This window comes from Chelonoidis abingdonii, chromosome 13 (genome assembly GCF_003597395.2).
Source record: "Chelonoidis abingdonii isolate Lonesome George chromosome 13, CheloAbing_2.0, whole genome shotgun sequence".
Lineage (NCBI taxonomy): Eukaryota > Metazoa > Chordata > Testudines > Testudinidae > Chelonoidis > Chelonoidis abingdonii.
Genome location: NC_133781.1, coordinates 1,901,439 through 1,920,341, shown reverse-complemented (window position 1 = coordinate 1,920,341; position 18,903 = coordinate 1,901,439). Strand labels below are relative to the sequence as shown.

General features: G+C 47.6%; 2 protein-coding genes across 2 annotated transcripts in view; one reads left to right on the top strand and one right to left on the bottom strand.

Moving 5' to 3' along the window:
• The window catches only part of LOC116824950 (uncharacterized), a 954,865-nt gene that overhangs the window by 717,290 nt on the left and 218,672 nt on the right, over window positions 1-18,903 (top strand). The window lies entirely within an intron of this gene.
• LOC116819438 (butyrophilin subfamily 1 member A1-like) overlaps window positions 1-18,903 on the bottom strand; it is a 60,530-nt gene that overhangs the window by 22,899 nt on the left and 18,728 nt on the right. Inside the window, exons 3-7 of the mRNA XM_032771138.2 lie at window positions 15,286-15,567; window positions 10,418-10,534; window positions 7,499-7,531; window positions 6,515-6,547; window positions 6,390-6,426 (exon numbers count right to left, since the gene is read on the bottom strand). Of these exons, the coding sequence (XP_032627029.2) occupies window positions 6,390-6,426; window positions 6,515-6,547; window positions 7,499-7,531; window positions 10,418-10,534; window positions 15,286-15,567 (502 nt within the window). The remainder of the gene's footprint in view (window positions 1-6,389; window positions 6,427-6,514; window positions 6,548-7,498; window positions 7,532-10,417; window positions 10,535-15,285; window positions 15,568-18,903) is intronic.

The window sequence follows — 18,903 nt, the reverse complement described above, 5'->3', positions numbered from 1 at the left end:
TCCAATGAGAGGCTGAGTCAGAGACAATGCCCAGATTTCTTGCCTGAGCGACTGGGAGGATGGAGGTGTTGTTAGGGTGGCCAACACTGTATTTCAAAAATACAGGATAGTTTTTTCTGCCCTGCTTGCCCAACTTCCAACCCACGCCTACATCATGGAACAGCTCTGAGACACTCTGGGCTCCTTCCAGTCAGCTCAAGCCTCACACCCCACCTCACGGCTACAGTCTCTGGACCACAGGAGAAACAGAGATCCTGGTACCTAGCTCAGGGCAGAACAGTGTATGGGATGGGAGGCAGAGAGGGAGGGGGAGCAGCCACAGCCCTCTGCCTCTGGGACAACTCATGGTGTTATCCAAAGAGATGAAGAAACTAGGAAGTGAGGAGGGCTCTGAGAGGTGCAGAAGAGATTAAACACTCAGCGGTTGAATCTAAGTTGGCCTCTGGACATTGATGAGGAGATGTCAGACAGCCAAGATGTGGGAAGAGTCTTTAGAGGAGAAAGAGTTTGAGAGACATTGGCACAGATTTGGTATCTGATGCCATGCGTGTAGGTAAGAGCTACTAGAGGCAGGGTGTGGAAAGAGGAGAGCAGGGGGCCAAGCACTGGGCTCTGGGGTGTGTTCTCTGAAAGAGGGAGACAGGAAGAGACCGACCCAACAAAACAGACACAGAAGAAGCAATTAGAAAGACAGGAACAGAAGTGGGAGAGGAGGGAGCTGTGAAAGCCAAGGATTTAATGGAGACAGGAGTGGTCAATGGTGTCAGAAGGAGGAGCATGAAGCTAGCACAAGGAGAATGAGAATCACATAGAAACCATAGGATCAGGACATGTAAGTCATTAGATACTTTGGCAAGAGTGGTTTCAGGGAAGTGCAGGGGACAGAAACTGGATTGGAGCGGGTCTAGGATGGAATTGGAGAAGAGGAGCTCCAGACAGTGACTGTAGACAGAGCATTCACTGAGCTCAGAGATGGACGGCAGAAGGGGCAATAAGTAGACAGGGAATGGGGTTTGGGGAGGGAGGGTGTTAAGATGGGCAAGAGTAAATGTCACAGGGTGTCTGGTTTTTTAAGGGGAGTTGGGCCCAGCCCCACCCTGTGACTAATCAGCTGATGTTGAGGCCAGGGATCAGGTGATGGCTTACAGATCTTCTGGTCCTCATAAATGCCTGGCCAGCAAGTCCCTCAGCTACAGAGAGCTTCAGGGAGCAGGAAGACACCTGCAGGACACCTTAGGTCAGGGGAAAGGGCCCTGTTCATGTCTTATTGTAACAAAAACATGAAAACAAAATTTTAACAAGGTTTCAAACAGGAATTTGGATGGGCATTCAGATCTCTGAGGCAGCTTCGAAAACCTCAGCCTCATTGTGTGAAAGGCTGGAAATTTGTAACTTCCTTCCCTGCACCAGCCTTCTCACAGCCACTGTGAGTAGAACTGACCAGTGGGTGAGAAATATCTTGTCAGACAGGATAACTTGCTAACAAGTGTAAGCAGAGTCAGGATGAGCTCTACCCTGACATCTGGTGGTGAATTATGGTGAGTGTGGAAAAGAACTTAGGGGGCTGATCTTGTTTGCACAGGCACACCCACTCCACCTAGCATAAGTCCACAGCAGCCCAAAATGGTCACTTTGACAGCTGTGAGATCCTCCATTTCTCGGTTATTGGGGTAGGAGGAATAAAGTGTTGTTACCCTGATTATGTGAATGAAGGACTATGAGACTGTTTTATGACAGAGGGTCTCACCAACAATGAAGTAGCACTCACTAGACAAGGGACATGGGTTCCAAAACCCAGTAAATTGACAGAGGCTGGGTCTAGTATGTTAATTGTACCCCCTTCCCTTCTTGAGTGGGAGAGCTACTTTTGATTCTATTAGGAATCTAGCTAGAGGCTACTGAGCTGACTTAACTTTGGGCCAATGGTGCACCAGCACTACAAGCTGAAATTACTAAAAGAGCTAAGCTAACTGAGCTGAGATCATTGATTGCTGTGTTAATTGGTGGGGGAGCCTAAAGATACATTGCTAAGTGGCTGGCAGAGCAGTTTGCAGGATGGTTGGAGCAGTGAGTGCAGCAGAGTAGTTTGTGGGGATAGTAGGAGTAGAGCAGCAGGTGGGATGATTGGAGCAGTCCAGGGAACAGCAAGTGGAGCAGAGCAGAGCAGACTGGAGCAGTTTGTGGGGATGGCTGGAGGAGTGGAGCCATTTGTGGTGAAGGCTGCAGCAGACCTCCAAGGAGAAGTGAGGCAGTTGGCCTTGGCCCATGTAAGGTGCCCCTTAACACCCTCTGTGCACCCCCCATTTCCACCCAGGCTGGGGGGGTAAAACTTTTGCAGATGAACTTTTGAACTCTGGGGTGGCACTGACCAAGGACAGAGACTTTTGGGTTGTTGGACTTTGGAGTGATTTGGACTTAAGACCCTGAGGGGAAAAGGACATTGCCAAACTTACTTGGAGGTGAGTCTTTTGCTCATGGTTTGTGTTATGAATCTTTTTTGTGGTGTTTCTCCAATATGATGCCACATTGTTTCCCTCCTTTATTAAAAGGCTTTTGCTATACTCAGACTCTGTGCTTGTGAGAGGGGAAGTATTGCCTCCTAGAGGCGCCTGGGGGGTGGTGGTATGTAATTGTCCCAGGTCACTGAGTAGGGGTTCAAGCCGGTTTTGCAGTGTGTTATTGAAATGGAACCCCTGGATACTGAACCCGGCCCTTGTTGCTGCCAACTCAGAGGGGCAGAAGGGTTACAGTTACAAGTACATCCCCTCAGCCTTAAATCCACATTAATGTAGTTTTTATCTGGGTATTGCATTGTGCATTATGGCCTGGATCTACAAAGAAACCTCACACATAAGCCTCTCAATCCCAGTTTTAGGCACCATAGTCCACAAAACCCCACTTGTTTGAAACCCAACCCTGTAGGCACCTAAACTCACTTGGGGCATTCATCTCTGGTGTAAACATTCTCTTGGTGTCTAAATTTCTGCCTCTGGGCACACAGTATACATGGCTGCCTTGCTATAGACATCTGGGCACCTATCTCCCACCTGTGACCCTGGAGACACATCAACTGAGGGGAGGAACATCTAGCTCACTCATGGGGCCTGATCCAGCAGATGTGCTCAGAGGTCACCCAACAGCACACAGAACGAGGTGGGAGATGGAAAGAGGGTGAGCCTCCTTGTAACATTTAGCCCAGGGGTTAGAGTACCCCCTGGGATGTAGAAGACTCTGGTTCAAATTCCCCATCTCTACTAGAGAAGGCATTTAAACAAGGATCTTCTGCCTCTCAGGAGAATGCTCTAAGCCAGGGGCAGGCAAACTTTTTGGCTTGAGGGCTGCATCAGGTTTCCAAAATTGTATGGTCTGGCCCCCACCCCCCTCACCGCTTCTTGCCCCCTGATGGTTCCCTCGGGACTCCTGTCGCATCCAAGCCCCCCTGTTCCCTGACAACCTCCCTGGGACCCTTTCCCCATCCACCCCCCCTGCTCCCTGTCCCCTGACTGCCCCCGGAACCTCTGCCCCTGACTGCCCCTCCTCTCATTCCTGACTGCCCCCCTGGGACCCTGCTCCCATTCAACCCCCATTCCTCACCCTCTGACCTTCCTACCCCCTATCCACACCCCTGCTCCCTGACCACCACCCTGAACTCCCCTGCCCTCTATCCAACCACCCTGCTCCCTGCTTGTAGCACTGGGTCAGGCCGAGGCTCTCCAGCTGCGCTGCCCCAGGAGCTCACAGCCCAGGGCATTGTGCCGGCAGCGCAGTGAACTGAGGCTGTGGGGGAGGGCCAGGGGCTAGCTTCCTGGGCCAGGAGCTCGGGGGCCTGGCAGGAGGATCCCCCGGGCCACATCCGTAGTTTGCTCACCTCTGCTGTAATGACTAGGCTATGGGACACTCTGATGTGAGGCTCTCTGTCTTTTTTGTTCAAGTTGTTACACTTTAATTAAATATTAACTCAGAATCACTCTATAACACCCTCCTGCCCTTCGGCCATCTTGTGTGGAGCATGGCCAGCACCTTACTCTGTCTCACAGACACGCTCCCTGGCTCCAGAAAAGGGGCTCCTGGCTGTGGATTGCTGGCAGAGAAAGGCACCAAACTCAGGCGAGGGGTGGGACTTAACACATACCTCTTTTGTCGGCCTCTCCCGTTGGCTGGCTTACATGGCTCCTAACACACTGGGTTCTGTGGATCCCATTCTAAGGCATCTGCTTCTCCCCATTCATTGTATCAGGAGCTCTGAGATGCCTTTGGGGTTACACAAGTTCTCCTGGGTAAATCACTGCAACCTGCTCACAGTGTGGGAGCTTTGTCTTTGCCCACCAGGGGAAACTCTCCCAAAGCTACTGGCTACAGGCAACGCAAGGCGCTGTGCTCCGGGCTTCATGAGCCCTGCTGTGTCTCTGCAGGCTAGTAATTCACACCCCAGCTTTGTTACACTCAGTGCCCAGTCCCATCTCCTCCTGGACACCAGCAATGCACACCCCATTGCTGCCTTAGTAGAAGCAGTACATCCCTGCTTACTAGCTTCACCTTCATTCAACACACTCCTTTGCACCAGGCACTTTCACACATCTACAGTAAAACCAAACTGAAGTTTAATCAATAGAACCTGAGACAGAGACTCAAAAGCAAGTATAGATTCATAAACAAAGTTACAAGTATAAGAAACACAATCTATAACCTATACTCGTGTAACCCTTCTGCTCCTCTGAGTTGGGGGAAGAAGATACAATTGGTATGCCAGGCCCTTAAAGGGGACCCATACCATCAAATACATATACCTGTCCCCAACCTCTCTAAAGTCACGAGGTTTTGGCACCCATGTCCTTTGTCTACCGAGTGCTACTTAAGTGATGGTGAAACTCTCTGTCATAAAGCAGTTTTGTAGTTCCTCATTCACATAATCAGGGTGACGACACTTTATTCCTCCTGCCCCAATAACAAAGAAATTGGGTATCCCACAGCTGTCAAAGTAACCATCCCAGGCTGCCGTGGGCTATGCTAGGTGGGGTGGGTGTGCAAATGCAAATATCTGAAATTCTTTTCCACACTCCACATAATTCACCACCAGATGTCAGGGTAGAGCTTATCCTGACTCTGCTTACATATCTTAAGGGTAAAATACATTACAGGAGAAATCTTTTAATTAATCCCAAACCAAGTGTTATACACCCAGGAAATACAAATTATGGTTAAATTATAAAAGAAATCTATGGTCTAGAAATCAGCTAAGGGGGGAGGGATAGCTCAGTGGTTTGAGCATTGGCCTGCTAAACCCAGGGTTGTGAGTTCAATCTTTGGGGGCCATTTGGGGAACAGGGGTCAAAATCTGGGGATTGGTCCTGCTTTGAGCAGGGGGTTGGAGCAGATGACCTCCTGAGGTCCCTTCCAACCCTAATATTCTATTATTCAATTCTAAGGCACCTAAACAACCTTAACTCTGCCCTGTAGTAAGATCATGAGCGGAAAACTGAAAAACATTGTGTGCCTTTAAAAATCAGTTTCATTTAATGTAGAACTGCACACACTGCTCTGCACTGATCAGACCTGTATGGTTATTGTATGGAGTCACTGCAGGGTGGGGCGGAGGTTGTGGTTGTGCATGGTTACTGAGGGTAAAATCCCTCCCTCCCACACCATATTACATGGGCATGGAAGGCTCAGAAAGCAAGGGGTGTCCAGGTGAGGGATCCTGTCAAACACTGGACAAGTCTCTCCAGGGTCATCTACATTGCAAAAAACCTTGTGTCAGTGGGTCTGAGCCTGGGGCAAGTGACTCAGACTTGCAACGCTCGCACTCCAGGGCTGAAAATAGTAGCGTAGAAGTTTCTGCTCAGGCTGGCATGTGGGTTCTGAAACCCAGCAATGGGGGAGGGTCTCAGAGCCTGGGCTCCAGCCCTAGTGGGAACAGTTACACTCCCAGATCTAGCCCTTGCAGCACAAGCCCCAGGCAGTTGACCCAGGCTCTGGGACTCACAGCCACGGGTGGGTTTTTGCACTGTACTCATATCCACAGTCTCCAGCAATGAGACTGACTGAGCTGGGCTGGGCTGGTGTATGCAGGGCCCTGGGCTCAAGGTGCCATTTCTGTAATTTCCATGGGGTTTATTAGGACAAATGGGCCCTTCACCCTTCAGAACCTCTTTGTGTCAGTGCGAGCAGCCCCTGAGCTCCCTGCTTGGGGCTCTGGTGTCAAGATGGAGACATTCCTTGCCACTCATTCAAACAGGCTGTAACTCCATTTGCTAAAATTGAGCTAAAGATATTAAACTGTGACTCCACTGGCAGTAAATGTGGCTTTCAATTGAGTTAAATTGGCTTGACTGAGCTGACATGACTGACTTCACATGAAATCTTCAACACATCCCATTGGTCCCAGACACTGACCTTTCTGCCTTTTCATCTCAGATCGCAGAGCCTCTAGAGGGAGAAAAGAGGGAGAGGTGAGATTTCACCCTATCGAGTTTATGGAGATAACGTTAATTTTGTAACTGGCCCAGACACTGACCTTTCTCTTGTTCCCGTTCAGACAGCAGGGTCTCTGGAGAGAGAACAGGGTGAGAGGTGACCAGGAGGGACCATGTAGACAGGCCAGACTCACCCCTGCGGCGCCTTCTGCTGGTGATGTCTGGGAATTAGCTCAGTTTCCAGCCCAGAGCACCCTCTACAGGCCAGTGATCCACCTTCAAGATACTGGCCCCCCATGTCCCTCCCAAGACTCCAGTGCCCCTTTAACTGGGTCTGCCCCTCCCAGGGGAACTCCCACCTCACTATCCCCACTTTGCCTCAGTATCGGCAACTGCCCAGTCTCCATCTAGCCTCCATTCCCTGGGGCAGACTGCAGTATCAGCCACTCATCATAGGCAAAGGGGTTTGGACCTGCTGCCTTTGTCTATCCCTGGGCTGCCCCCTGCAACCCTCAGTACCTCTTGGCCTTGTGCTAGGCCACAGCCTGAGGCTTTCCAAGCAGGAGCTCCCCAGCTTCTCTGCCTTTCCCCAGCCCTGCTCCACCCTATGTACCTTCTCTAACTCCCTGCAGCCAGGCCCTTCTCCCTCTACAGGCAGAGGAAGACTGATTGGGCTCCTGGCTCACTGCCTCTTCTATGGGCCAGCTGAGCCTGATTGGGGCATCGCCACAGCTGGGCCTGTGTTCATCCAATCAGCCCAGGCTTCTTCCTCCAGCTACAGCCCTCTCCTGGGCTGTTTTAAGCCCCTAAGGGCAGGAGCAGGGGACCATCCTGCTACAGATCATTATGATCACCTAGTCTGATCCCTGTATAACACAAGCCTGTGGGCTTCTCCACAACAATTCCTACAGAAGATCATTTTAAAAAAACATCCATCCTGATTTACAAACTGCTAGTGCTGGAGAATCCACCACAGCCCTTGGGAAATTATTCCAATCGTTAATTAATAATGGTGAGATTTCACCCTATTTTATTTATGGGGATAACTCTATTGCCAGCTAGTGTGATGGGATCCAAACACTGACCTTTCTCGCTCTCCATCTCAGATCGCAGAATCTCTAGAGGGAGAAAAGAGCGAGAGGTGAGATTTCACCACCATGTTTAAGGCACAGTTACTGCTATTAACGTAACTGTGCTGTAACTATGGAAGCGAGACAGACAGACAAACAGGACACACAGACAGAACTGTCTCAGCATCCCTGCACAGACCATCCCTCACTTTCCTTCCACACTGACCATCACCTCTAGGAGCTGCACTAAGTGTCTCCCCCAGGAGCCATCCCGCTTCCTGGGACCATCACTCCTGTCTGATCTGGCAGTTGTGGGGGAGAGGAGAGAAGGTCTCTTTTTTTTAATCCAGTTCCCTGTCTGCTCCCCTGTGTGTCCATCCCCTGAAAAGCTCCAGCTCTCCCCAGCTCTTGACTGTGGAGCTGGGGGAAGGAAGTGAAGGACGGCAATGGGGCATTGACCTGAGCTGGATAAGAGACAGGGTCTGATTGGCTCCATCATAGGTGAACTTCTGGCCATGTATCACTATGGTCATGCCCATTCCCTGATCCTAGCAAAAGCTTGGACCAGCTCCTTCTAGGGCCTGAGTAGATGGGGTGCCCCAGCTAAGAATGGAGTGGAGGATGGGCTGTATGCTTGGGTCAGCATGAACTAGGGAGGGGTGTGTGGATGGGCCCCTACAGGCATCGCCTCTAAGATCAGCTCTTTCCTACTTGGAGCTCATCCATTTGGTGCATCAACCCTGAGGTACCAACACTGCTGGAAATGGAGGTAGCGTCATGTCTGCCAGTCACTGCTGAGCACAGCCTGAGTGAGATCATCTTGTGCCCAGTGTGAGCAGCGTCTCAGACAAGCTGTGCAAGTCCTGAGTGTGTTTTTGTTATTAAAGCATCCTAGCCACAGCTCACCGGTGCAGCTAGTGCGGAGAATTCTCTGAAAGGCCCCAGGATCAAGACAGTGACAGTTAATTTTTCTGATTTTTTTAGTGCTTGGAAATAAATGATAGAATCATAGAATATCAGAGTTGGAAGGGACCTTAGGAGGTCATCTAGTCCAACCCCCTGTTCAAAGCAGGATCAATCCCCAACTAAATCATCCCTGCCAGCGCTTTGTCAAGCCTGACCTTAAAAACCTCTAAGGAAGGAGATTCCACCATCTTTGGCTCATTGTTTATGTTTATGAACCCTGTTTGTGGTGTTTTCCCAAATTAATGCTGGGTTATTTCCCTCCTTTATTACAAGTTTCTTTTTACACTGAAACTTTGTGCTTGCAAGAGGGAAAGTACTGCCTCTTAGAGACACCCAGATGCTGGTATACAGTTGTCCCAGGTTACTGGATGATGGCTCAGGGCTTGGCTACACTCGAAACTCCAAAGCGTTGCTGCGGGACCACTCCCACAACAGCGCTTTGAAGTGCGAGTGTGGTCGTGGCGCCAGCGCTGGGAGAGAGCTCTCCCAGCACTGCAGGTACTCCACCTCCCTGTGGAGATTAGCTGGGGCACTGTTTAAACTGGCACTTTGCAGCACTGTAATTTGCTGCACTCAGGGGTGTGTTTTTTCACAACCCTGAGTGAGAAAGTTGCAGCACTGTAAAGCGCCAGTGTAGCCAAAGTTCTGTGTTGCATTGATGTAGAGAAACCCCTAAAAAATGAACCCGGCCCTTGTTGCTGCCAGTTCCAACAGACAGAAAGTTTACAGGTGACAGTTCTAAAGGCACAACACCCAGTTCTAGCATTCACAGGTACAAAGCACAGCTCCTCTCTGCTTCTCTGAATTGCCTGCTTCCGTCCCCACTGGGAAATCATTGTAACAGACATTTCCCCTTCCCAATTCTTCAGATACTTGTAAATTACCACACAGCACTTCAGGTGAGAAAACCCTGGCTGGGAACTTCACAGCTACCGTGGGGGTTTGCACACTTGGTGCTCATTAATTTAAACAAAAATTAGGTAGCTTTGAAAACCCCAGCTTTGCTAGAAATGGCCAGATCACTGAAGGCCAATTTCTGCCCCTTGTGATCAGAGGAAAACCTACAGCTGAGCACTTGTACCACAATAGAGAGTTTATTGCCCTGTCCCTGTAGCAGGATCTCAGGGCTTCTCTACACCTACAGCACTGCAGCTGCACCAGTGCAGATGCGCCGCTGGAGCGCGTATTGGAGATGCTACCTACGCTGACAGGAGAGCCTCTCCCATTGTGGTAGGTACTCCACCTCCCCGAGAGCTAGGTCGGGATCACTGAGTTGCTCACAGGCAAGGATTTCCCACATCCCCGAGTGAGGGATGTAGTTCTACTGACAGAAGTTTGCAGTATAGATCAGGCTGAGCACAGCAAGTTTCAGTGCAGTAACTTGCCAGTGTAGACAGGCTTCCAGCACTAGGAGCTACACTCCTCGTGGAGTTGTTTTCTTAGAGCACAGGGAGAGCTCTCTCTGGTCAGTGGCAGGTGACCACACTGTAGGGGAGGTAACCTCTCCATTATCACTACTTTCCCATTCACAGCTCCTACTCATCTAGACGGGGAGGGGAATGGGCATGCACAGACTGGGGGGAGTGGAGCAGAACTGGAACCGAAGAAATCCCCTCTCTCCTCCTACTGTCCGTTAGTTTTTTCTTGCCAAGTAACAAATGTCAGCGCTCCAAGCCCAGCTCACTGAGTCCCACATGGGTGTTTCAATGTAAGTAGTGTTGATCCCGTGGAATAGTTAAGAATTCCATTCTATTGGGATACTTTAGTGAGCATTGAAGGGGTGAAGCCATTTGAACCTTCTCAACTCAAATATGAAGTCGTCATTCACCTTCCTCCTGAATCCCATTGCCTGAAACTCTTCTGAACATGGAATCAAAGCTCCTTAATCCCTGTATCTTTACTTTTGTTTTGCATTTTTCTCTCTCCCTCCACCTCAAATCCCCACTCCCCCGACCCCCGTTACTTCACCTGTTGCTCTATGTCGCCTCCAGAAGCAGTAACCGGCCAGGGCCATGAGAACAGCCAGGAGAGCCAGGATCACCCAGAGAGCCACTTTCGAGGGATTGACCCTGGGGAAAAATGGCTCTGCAAGAGAAAGTGGCATTGACTTGGGGGAAAACACGCGCAGAATGAAGGCAGGACACTGTGACAGTGGTGATACTGTGATTAGTTAAAAGAATCTAACAGGGAAATACACCGTGAGATGTGACTCCTTTATGCTTTATTATTAAGTCAATGAAAGTCCAGGCTTCATTCTTCTTACTGATCAAGTAAATGGGAGGGGGAGTGCTGGAGTAGGGAGAGGGTAGGGACAGGGTGGAGCTGTGCTGTGTTACATCAATCCACCACTGGCATAAATTGAGGTATTCCCTAGGCTGCTGTAACTGATCCTCAAGCTGCAGCCAGTGCAGACTAGCCCTGAGAATCAGAGAGTTGTGACCAGCTCCCTGACACCCCCACCTCTCCTGTGCTCAGAGGGGCTCAGCCACATGAGAGAGTCTGGCCCAAAATATGTTATTGCAGGATTTTAATACAAACAAAACTTGGGCCTGGAGAGTCAGATTAAAAATTCCTCCAGATTCCTCTTCCCTAGGCCCTGGGGCGATGCTGACGACAGGATCCTTACTATGTGATTAGTGTGATGTATTGAAAACTGTGTAAAAATCACAAATTGTCCCTCTGAATCCTGAGGGGTTTTCTGGTGCTTGCAGGCTAAGAGGTTCTGTAAAGAGCATGCATTGTGGGGCCTCTGCAGTCATTCTGCACAGAGCCAACTGGGCTGTGTTCTGCCTCCCTGCCTTAGGGAGCAGCCTGTTTTGTTTCTCTCTGTATTTGGCTGTTGTGTATTAGAGTTCTGGATTCTTGGGAATAAAGCAGTGTTACATTGCACCCTTCCAGGAAGAGGATTTGTTTTGTTTCGCACTCTCTGTGGGTATGCTGGGAACACAACAATCATGTGATACCGGGCATATCATAAGCTTATCAGCAGTGCAGCACTATGAGATCTTAGATGAATAGCGATTAACATATGCAACATTGTTATTATAGTGATGAACTACTCATTCTGTATTAACAAAATTATTTGGTAGATAATAATACAGAAAAATATGAACCTTTTTTTCTAAAAATTAAGATGCTTTTATCTAAAAGTTTGTTTCTGCATGTTTTGGGCCTGATCCTTTAGTGTTAGCACTGCCAAAACTCTCATCAACCCGATTATGCAGGGAAGGTAGGATCTGTCCCACTGCGTGACTGTGAAATAAAAAAACACAATGTACATTCATGGCTGATACTGGCTGTGGAGCTTTGTGATTACTGCCTTCTGTGCAATTAAGTACAAGTTACAACCTGATCCTCAGTTATGACTAGGGCAAAATTCTCATTTAAGATGACTGGAATTTTACCAGAGGCTGAACTGAAGTACGGGGCCCAGAGTGCAGCTTTTATACTGATGTGTATTTTCAGATATAATCTAAGTAGCAATTCTCAGACCATATCCAGGGCTCTCTTGTGCTAGTCAGGAAAAATGACTTAATTGGCTAAATTTTCATAAATACCCAGCAGTTCTCAGTGAGAAGAAAGGAGTTCCCTCCCTCCCCACACTGAGAACTGTGATCCTCACAGCACACACAGAGAGGTTAGATACGAACATATATATTCTGGCTGGAAGGTTGCAGCGTAACACGACTGTATCCCTTAGAATCCAGACCCTTAACCCACAAGAACCCCACAATGGAGTCCCTAAGACAGTGAGCACAACTCATCACACTGCGCTTTACATAACACTGTGACACACTGTGTCCCATATAACACCCTGAACCCCCATGTTCACCACGGTTCTATGGTTATGATATATTTTGTACAAAGTATGCCTTGTGAGGTATATTTTGAAAATTCATAATTCAATGAACATCACTGTTCTGTTGAAATGTGTACGTTAACATTGCATGTGGAGCTATGAGATTTTAATGTTTGTTAGTGAAATATATTGTAATTCTGGGGAATGTCCGCAGACTAGCTTCTGTGAAACAACAAAGAACTGATGACAGGTGTTAGAAAGCTATAAACTGCTGAGGCAACCATTTCTCATCGGGGGACTGTAAACAAAGGATTTGCATATCATCCCCTGTGACATCTCGAATATTACATACACGGCTGGTGTGAACAAGAAATTTACAGTTCTCCTGATAGACTCTTCAAGTCTCACATACACGGGACTGTTTTGTCTACACCCCAGTGGGAAGTAATCCTTGAAGAGAGGAGGAGGGTGTAAAATAATAGACAGTGATCTTTACATTACATCTCTTCCCCCATGTCTACTCATAGCAATAAGATTGCTTGAAAGTCAATAGGAGCATCATTGAACTGGGAGTGTAGGGGGTGCAGGGGAAGAGATGGTCCTAGCTGGAAGGCTTTCCAGTTAGTATGGATTTCAATAAGTTTTGGGGCGTGAGAAACCTTTTTGCTTTCAAATCTCACTTAGCTTAGTAAAGTTTAGGAACTAGTTTTTGGTTTTATTTTTTATTTCTTTTGTTACCAATTCTGACCTTTATGCCTTATCACTTATTATCATTTAAAATTTACCATTCTGTAGTTAATAAACTTATTTTATTGCTTTATCCTTAACCAGTGTGTTTTTGTTGAAATGTTTTGGAAATCTCTACTCAAGTTAACAAACACTCCAGCAGAATCTTTTCCTTTGATGAAATGACTGACTATTAAAGATTGTTCAGTAGTGTGCTGACACTACAGGATACACATTTCTGGATACTAGGCTGGGGAATTTGTGAGTGTTACCCTGTATGTTATGTAGTTCATAAGTGGTGGAAAGCATTCATGTCACTTTGCTGGGAGTAACTTTACATGCTAATGGCTGTGTGTGAGCAGAGCTCAGAGAGGCTGCTTTTCACTAGCAAAGCCATGTAACAGGCATCCTGGGCTGGAGAGTTAAAGGGACACAGCAGTTCAACAGTCCAGACTGTACCCTAGGGCATATCACAAACAGGACTTTACTTCTTAGAATCCAGAACCATAACACACAAGAACCCAAACCAGAGAGTGGCTGCTCCCTAAGGCAGTGGGCACCTTGCTTTACATTGGCTTGTGTATAGGAACAGTTAGTGCACAGCAGGCTGGGGTGTAAATCCACCATGCACTAGCCTGCTGTGTGCACCTTGCTGCCATGCACTGAAAGTTCCCTGGTGTACGTAGGTCTGTTCCCATTTCAAAGCAGGGCAGATCAAAGCACACTATGGAATTGTTAGTGCATGTAGCAGGGGCCACACAGACAGTTAGTAAGCGCCAGATTTACACCCCAGCTTGCCACAAACTAACTGTTCCTGTAGGCAAGCTCTGATTCTGCTTTTTTACAGAGCCCCCTGTTCTGCAAACAGTACCTGGCAAACACCCGTCTCTTAAAGTGACAACTTGCAATATCAGCATAGTCCTCACTACACCACAAGAACAAAGGAGAATTCCTTCCCCCACCCCTACTGAGAAGAATGATGGTTGCTGGTGTGACATTACACTCCATATTCTTTATGAAAATATGATATGAACAGGACATAACTGAGATGTACTTTATGCAAGTAAGGTATCATTTGAAAGGTTGTGATTTAGTGAATGTGATTATCCTATTTGTACTTATGCATCTTTTTTGTATCTGAAGTTAGGAATATTGACTATGTATCTGTATTCCAACTATACTACTTTGGGTGACACCCACTGTTAACACTCCAGATACAACAATGGAGAAGCCAGACAGGGCCGATGGCCCATCAGTGAGAACAATGGACTGTGAAAAGGCTTGGCCTTCCTGTGGATGCTCCATAGAGCCACTAACTCATGGATGCTGTGATGCTACATAGTCAGGTGATCTGGTTACCTGATACTAACTTCCATTTTGGACGGCTGAACTTTTCCTTTGGGAGTTGGGGGAATCAAACAAAGGATTCCTGCCTTATCAAAATCCTGCATAAGGTGGGGGATGGAAACAATCAAGGTCTTCAGTTCATTTCTCCGCTGCCTTCGCACCCAAAAAGACACTGAAAAACCTCTGGAAACAAGAACTGCTTGACTCAAGCTGGAAAGATATCTGGCCTGTGAAGGAATCTACCTAATACCGACCTCTATCGAGAGTGAGGAATTGTTATATGTAACCAATTTCTTTAGTGAATCTAGCTTAGTGTGTGTGCTTTGTTTTATTTTCTTAGTAATCTGCTTTGTTCTGTTTGCTACCTCCTTAACCTCTTAAAATCCATCTTTTGTAGTTAGTAAACATATTTCTTGTTTATAATATAACCTAGTTTATATAATTTCTGAGGGGGTTCCACCCATAACAGCTGACTACTGAGCTATTATTAAAATGTGGCCAATGGTGTCCCAGCCTGCAAGGCGCTAAACACCCTCAGCTCCTACTGGAGTCAAAGTTTATGTCTATATTGCAATTAAACAGCCACAGCTGACCCATGCCAACTAACTCAGGTGTGCTGGGCTCAGGCTAAGGGGGTGTTTAATGGCAGTGTAGATGGGTTTAGGCTGAAGCCCGAGCTCTGGGACCCTCACAGGGTCCTAGAGCCTGGTCTCCAGCCCGAGCCTGAACGTTTACACTGCCATTTAACAGCCCCTTAGCCTAAGCCATCTGGCACAGGGCACCAGCAAGTGTCTAACTGCAGTGTAGACATATCCAGAGAGAACTGAGGTTGTTCAGGACTTTCCAAGACGTGCTCAGCTCCTTGAAGGTTCAGGCCAATAAATGGGCTACACAATGATAAATACTCTCTGCTAATGTCTGCAGTATCTCAATCTATACAGGTGCAGCATGGACGAGCACTGACCTGCTACTGAAATTACTGACTCTCTCTTCTGGTTGAGTCGGAGATTCCTGACACAGCAGGACACTTTCTGGTTGGACTCTTCTGTTATAACAATGGCAATCTCTGTTTGAAACAGGCCATTGGCCTCTGGTGATATTTTTTCAGAGGCTGATGGTAAGAGCTGCCTCTGGATATCTCTCCACTGAGCCTCGGGCTCTGGATACCATCTGGATGATCGACATACCACCCGGATCCCTCCATCCTGATGTCCCTCCACAGAGATGTCAGGATCAGAGCCCAAACCTACAGAAGCAATAAATAAACCTGTGATAATCCTGCAGTGCCCAGTAAAAAGCCAAAAGCTTTATTACACTGTTATCAAAAGCAATTTCCTGTTAAACTAATAATCAAATGTGAGTCCATGAGTGTGGCTGGTCAGTTAATCTCATCAGATTCATATTTGATAGACAGTAAAATTCATATTAATGTCATGGCCGTTCTATGCACAAATTTGCTCCACTTTAGTTAAACTGGTTTAGTTAATCAAGTGCAGATCCTTGTGTGGACACTCTTAAATCAAGAAGGAATTGACTCAAGCTAAAGCAATATAAGCCATTTCCAAACACTTTTAGGAGTGTCCACACAGAGCTTTGCACTAGTTCATCAAAACCTGTGCCCATGTATGTGTAAACAAACGTTAAATTAATTCACATATAAAAATCCCCCGCTTGGCAGTGCCTTGTAGGCTTCCAGAATAAATAAGTGAACAGCAGAAAACTGATACAACTGAAAACCAGGAAATACTCTCAGCAAAACAGAAACACAAACACTCACACTTCTCACACCAGATCACATTTGGGGGGTTTATTATTGATGAGCTAAACTGAAATAAAACTATCTTAATCTGAAACAAGAGTTTTGTACCTTAATCAAAAGTGTGAATTCAAACAGATTTCATTACTGCAGGATCAGTGTGTGTGTGTGCAGAGAGGCCCTTAGGCTATTTGGAAATTTCACACAGACCATCCTAGAAAGGAAAATGACCTACAAAGAGAGACAAAGAAGCTATGAGTGTCTGGAACCTTCCCCATATGGGATTTTTGCACAGGCTATGAAGTGCTCGCCCAGCAGGGGTATGACTCACAAGGCTTTGGTCTGACAGACTCATAGGAAATGCTCAAGAGCCACAGACAAGAATTGAGGTTAAAAGGCCTGATGTGAAAATTCGATGTAACCCCCCATGTTTCTGTTTCTGTTCATTTTAAACAGCCCACTGACTGCAGCTAGCTGGGGACTCACAGGTAAACAAAGGGAAAAGTTCATGAGCCCTTGCAGCAAGCTCAGTAGGGCACCTCCAAGGGTGGGGAACAATTCCACTCCCAAATACATGTTTTATCTGGCATGTTGGGCAATGGGGGGTACCAGTGAGTGAAAAATGCCAGTTAACTAAGGGAGAGAGTTTGGGTGCAGGAGACGGTGCGGGGCTGGGGGTTAGAGCGCAGGCTTTAAGAGGGAGTTTGAGTGATGGAGGGGGTTTGGGGCAGGGGTTTGGGGAGCAGAAAAGGGGGCAGGGTGCTGGATCGTGAGGCACTTACCTCAGGCCACTCCCTGCAAGTGGTGACCTGTCCTGGGTGCTCGTAGACGGATGCATGGCAGGTGGCTCCGTGTGCTACCCCCACCCCTCACTGAGGGAACTACAGCCAATGGGAGCTGTGGGCAGAGGTAGCATGCAGATCCTCCTGGCCACCCCTCTGCCTAGCAGCAGCTGGGACAGGTCACTGCTTGCAGGAAGCCACCCGAGGGGGAGCCACCAAATCTGGCACCCTGCATCCCCTCCCCTCCCACAATCCCCTGCCCTGAGCTCCCTCCCACACCCAAACTCCCTCCCAGAGCCTGTGCCCCAGCCCTACACCCCAACCCCCAGCCCTGCACCCCTTCCCATACCCAAACTCCCTCCCAGAACCCATACTCCATAACCCATACTGTGCTCCAACCCCCTGCCAGCCCTGCGCCAAGGGGATTATAAACTGGAATTTCAATGATGATCAGAAATGACAGTTTACAGAGCGCTCTGGCTGCTGAAGTGACAGATAAAACAGAGTTTACTGTATGAAGAAAAAAAGTTGCCAAAATCTTAAGTCAGTTTAGCTAGAATCAGGGAGTGTCAGCCATACCAGATCTCCACCCTGAGCACTGATAGTCACAGGCCTGTTTTACTCATTGCAGCAAGAGGATAACCACAATGACAAGGATATTAGCCTCCTGGGAGAACTGGGTGCTTGCTGCTTGTTCAGCTCATGGCAGCGTGGTGATATTAATGCCATGTCAGTAATGTATGTTTTAAATCCATAGGATTTGGGGCCTGTGAACCATTTAGTATTGAAGAAATGTGTATGTTTGATGCTAATTTCATTGTTGTTTGCAACGCATTTGGATATAATGATAAGATTGTGTCTAGATTTATGAGGAGTCTCAGTTAACTGTCAGCTTGTACTCTTATGAACCTAAGGATTGTTTCAGTTTGAGCAGCTTTACTCTGTTGTGGTGTCTTGCTCCAGGCTATGAGCATCCATGACTGTCTAAATGTGCATATTTAATCTCACGTGTTATTATCCCCGTCTCTGTTCCTGCAGTAACATGGAATTACAGTGGGTGCTTGTGTAACCAAAGTGTGGTGGGTTACATGTACATTACACAAGGGAATGCCTTGTGGTTATAAAGTAATATCCAGTCCTGGCCATGACTGGCAGCTCAGGTTACCCACAGTTGATAGTTATTGTGCTGTGGGTGGCAGTGAGTGGCTGGAAGGGTTTTAAGTAAAATGTAACACTGTCAGTGCATTAAAATTAAAATGATGAGATACACAAATTACAAGTGTTTTGGAATTATTGGCTATGATTGTCTGTCATACAGCAGCGATTAGAGGCCCCAGTCTTGGGTACAGGCACCAAATTTTCCTGGCACTGGTGGGTGATCAAGCCCCCTCCCGCCCCTGCCCTGCCCTGCCCTGCCCTCCCCTCATTCCAACCCCTGATGATCTACTTTGTTATGTCCATCCTAGTTGTATGCAGGCACCATTTGTGCCTTCAGAGTTATGAACATTGGCTGTATAATTGCTTGATTTCTAATTAGCCTTACTTAGAACATTTGGTCACTCCTTGGGAAAGGAATGTGCTCAGTCAGGAAGCATTTAACAGACAAAAGAGCTTGGAAGACTCCAATCCACATAAGAAGTCTACCTGACGATGTTCAAGGTAGCATGTGGGTATTGACTGCTGCCTGCAAATCCTGAGTCATGCATGGGCATGTGACTTGCCCATGTGATTCCAAATCTCCATTTTGTGACTGGATTCTACGCAGGGTGAGGAGGGGGTCTCCACCCACAAGAGAGAGTCTATTTAAACCCCTGGGAGACCCCTCCATTTTGTTCTTCAGCTGGCTAAAGAAGGGGCCTCTCCACCACTCCCGCCAGCCCCCAAGATACTTAAAGGAAACTGGAACAAAGGACAGTAACTATAGGGGGTGTCAGCAATTGCTGGACCCAGGCTAAAAGGAGATTAGCCTGTAAAAGGGAGCATTCTGGAACTGGTGAGGATCTTATCTGTATTCAGTTTGATTAGACATAGATTTGTGCATTTT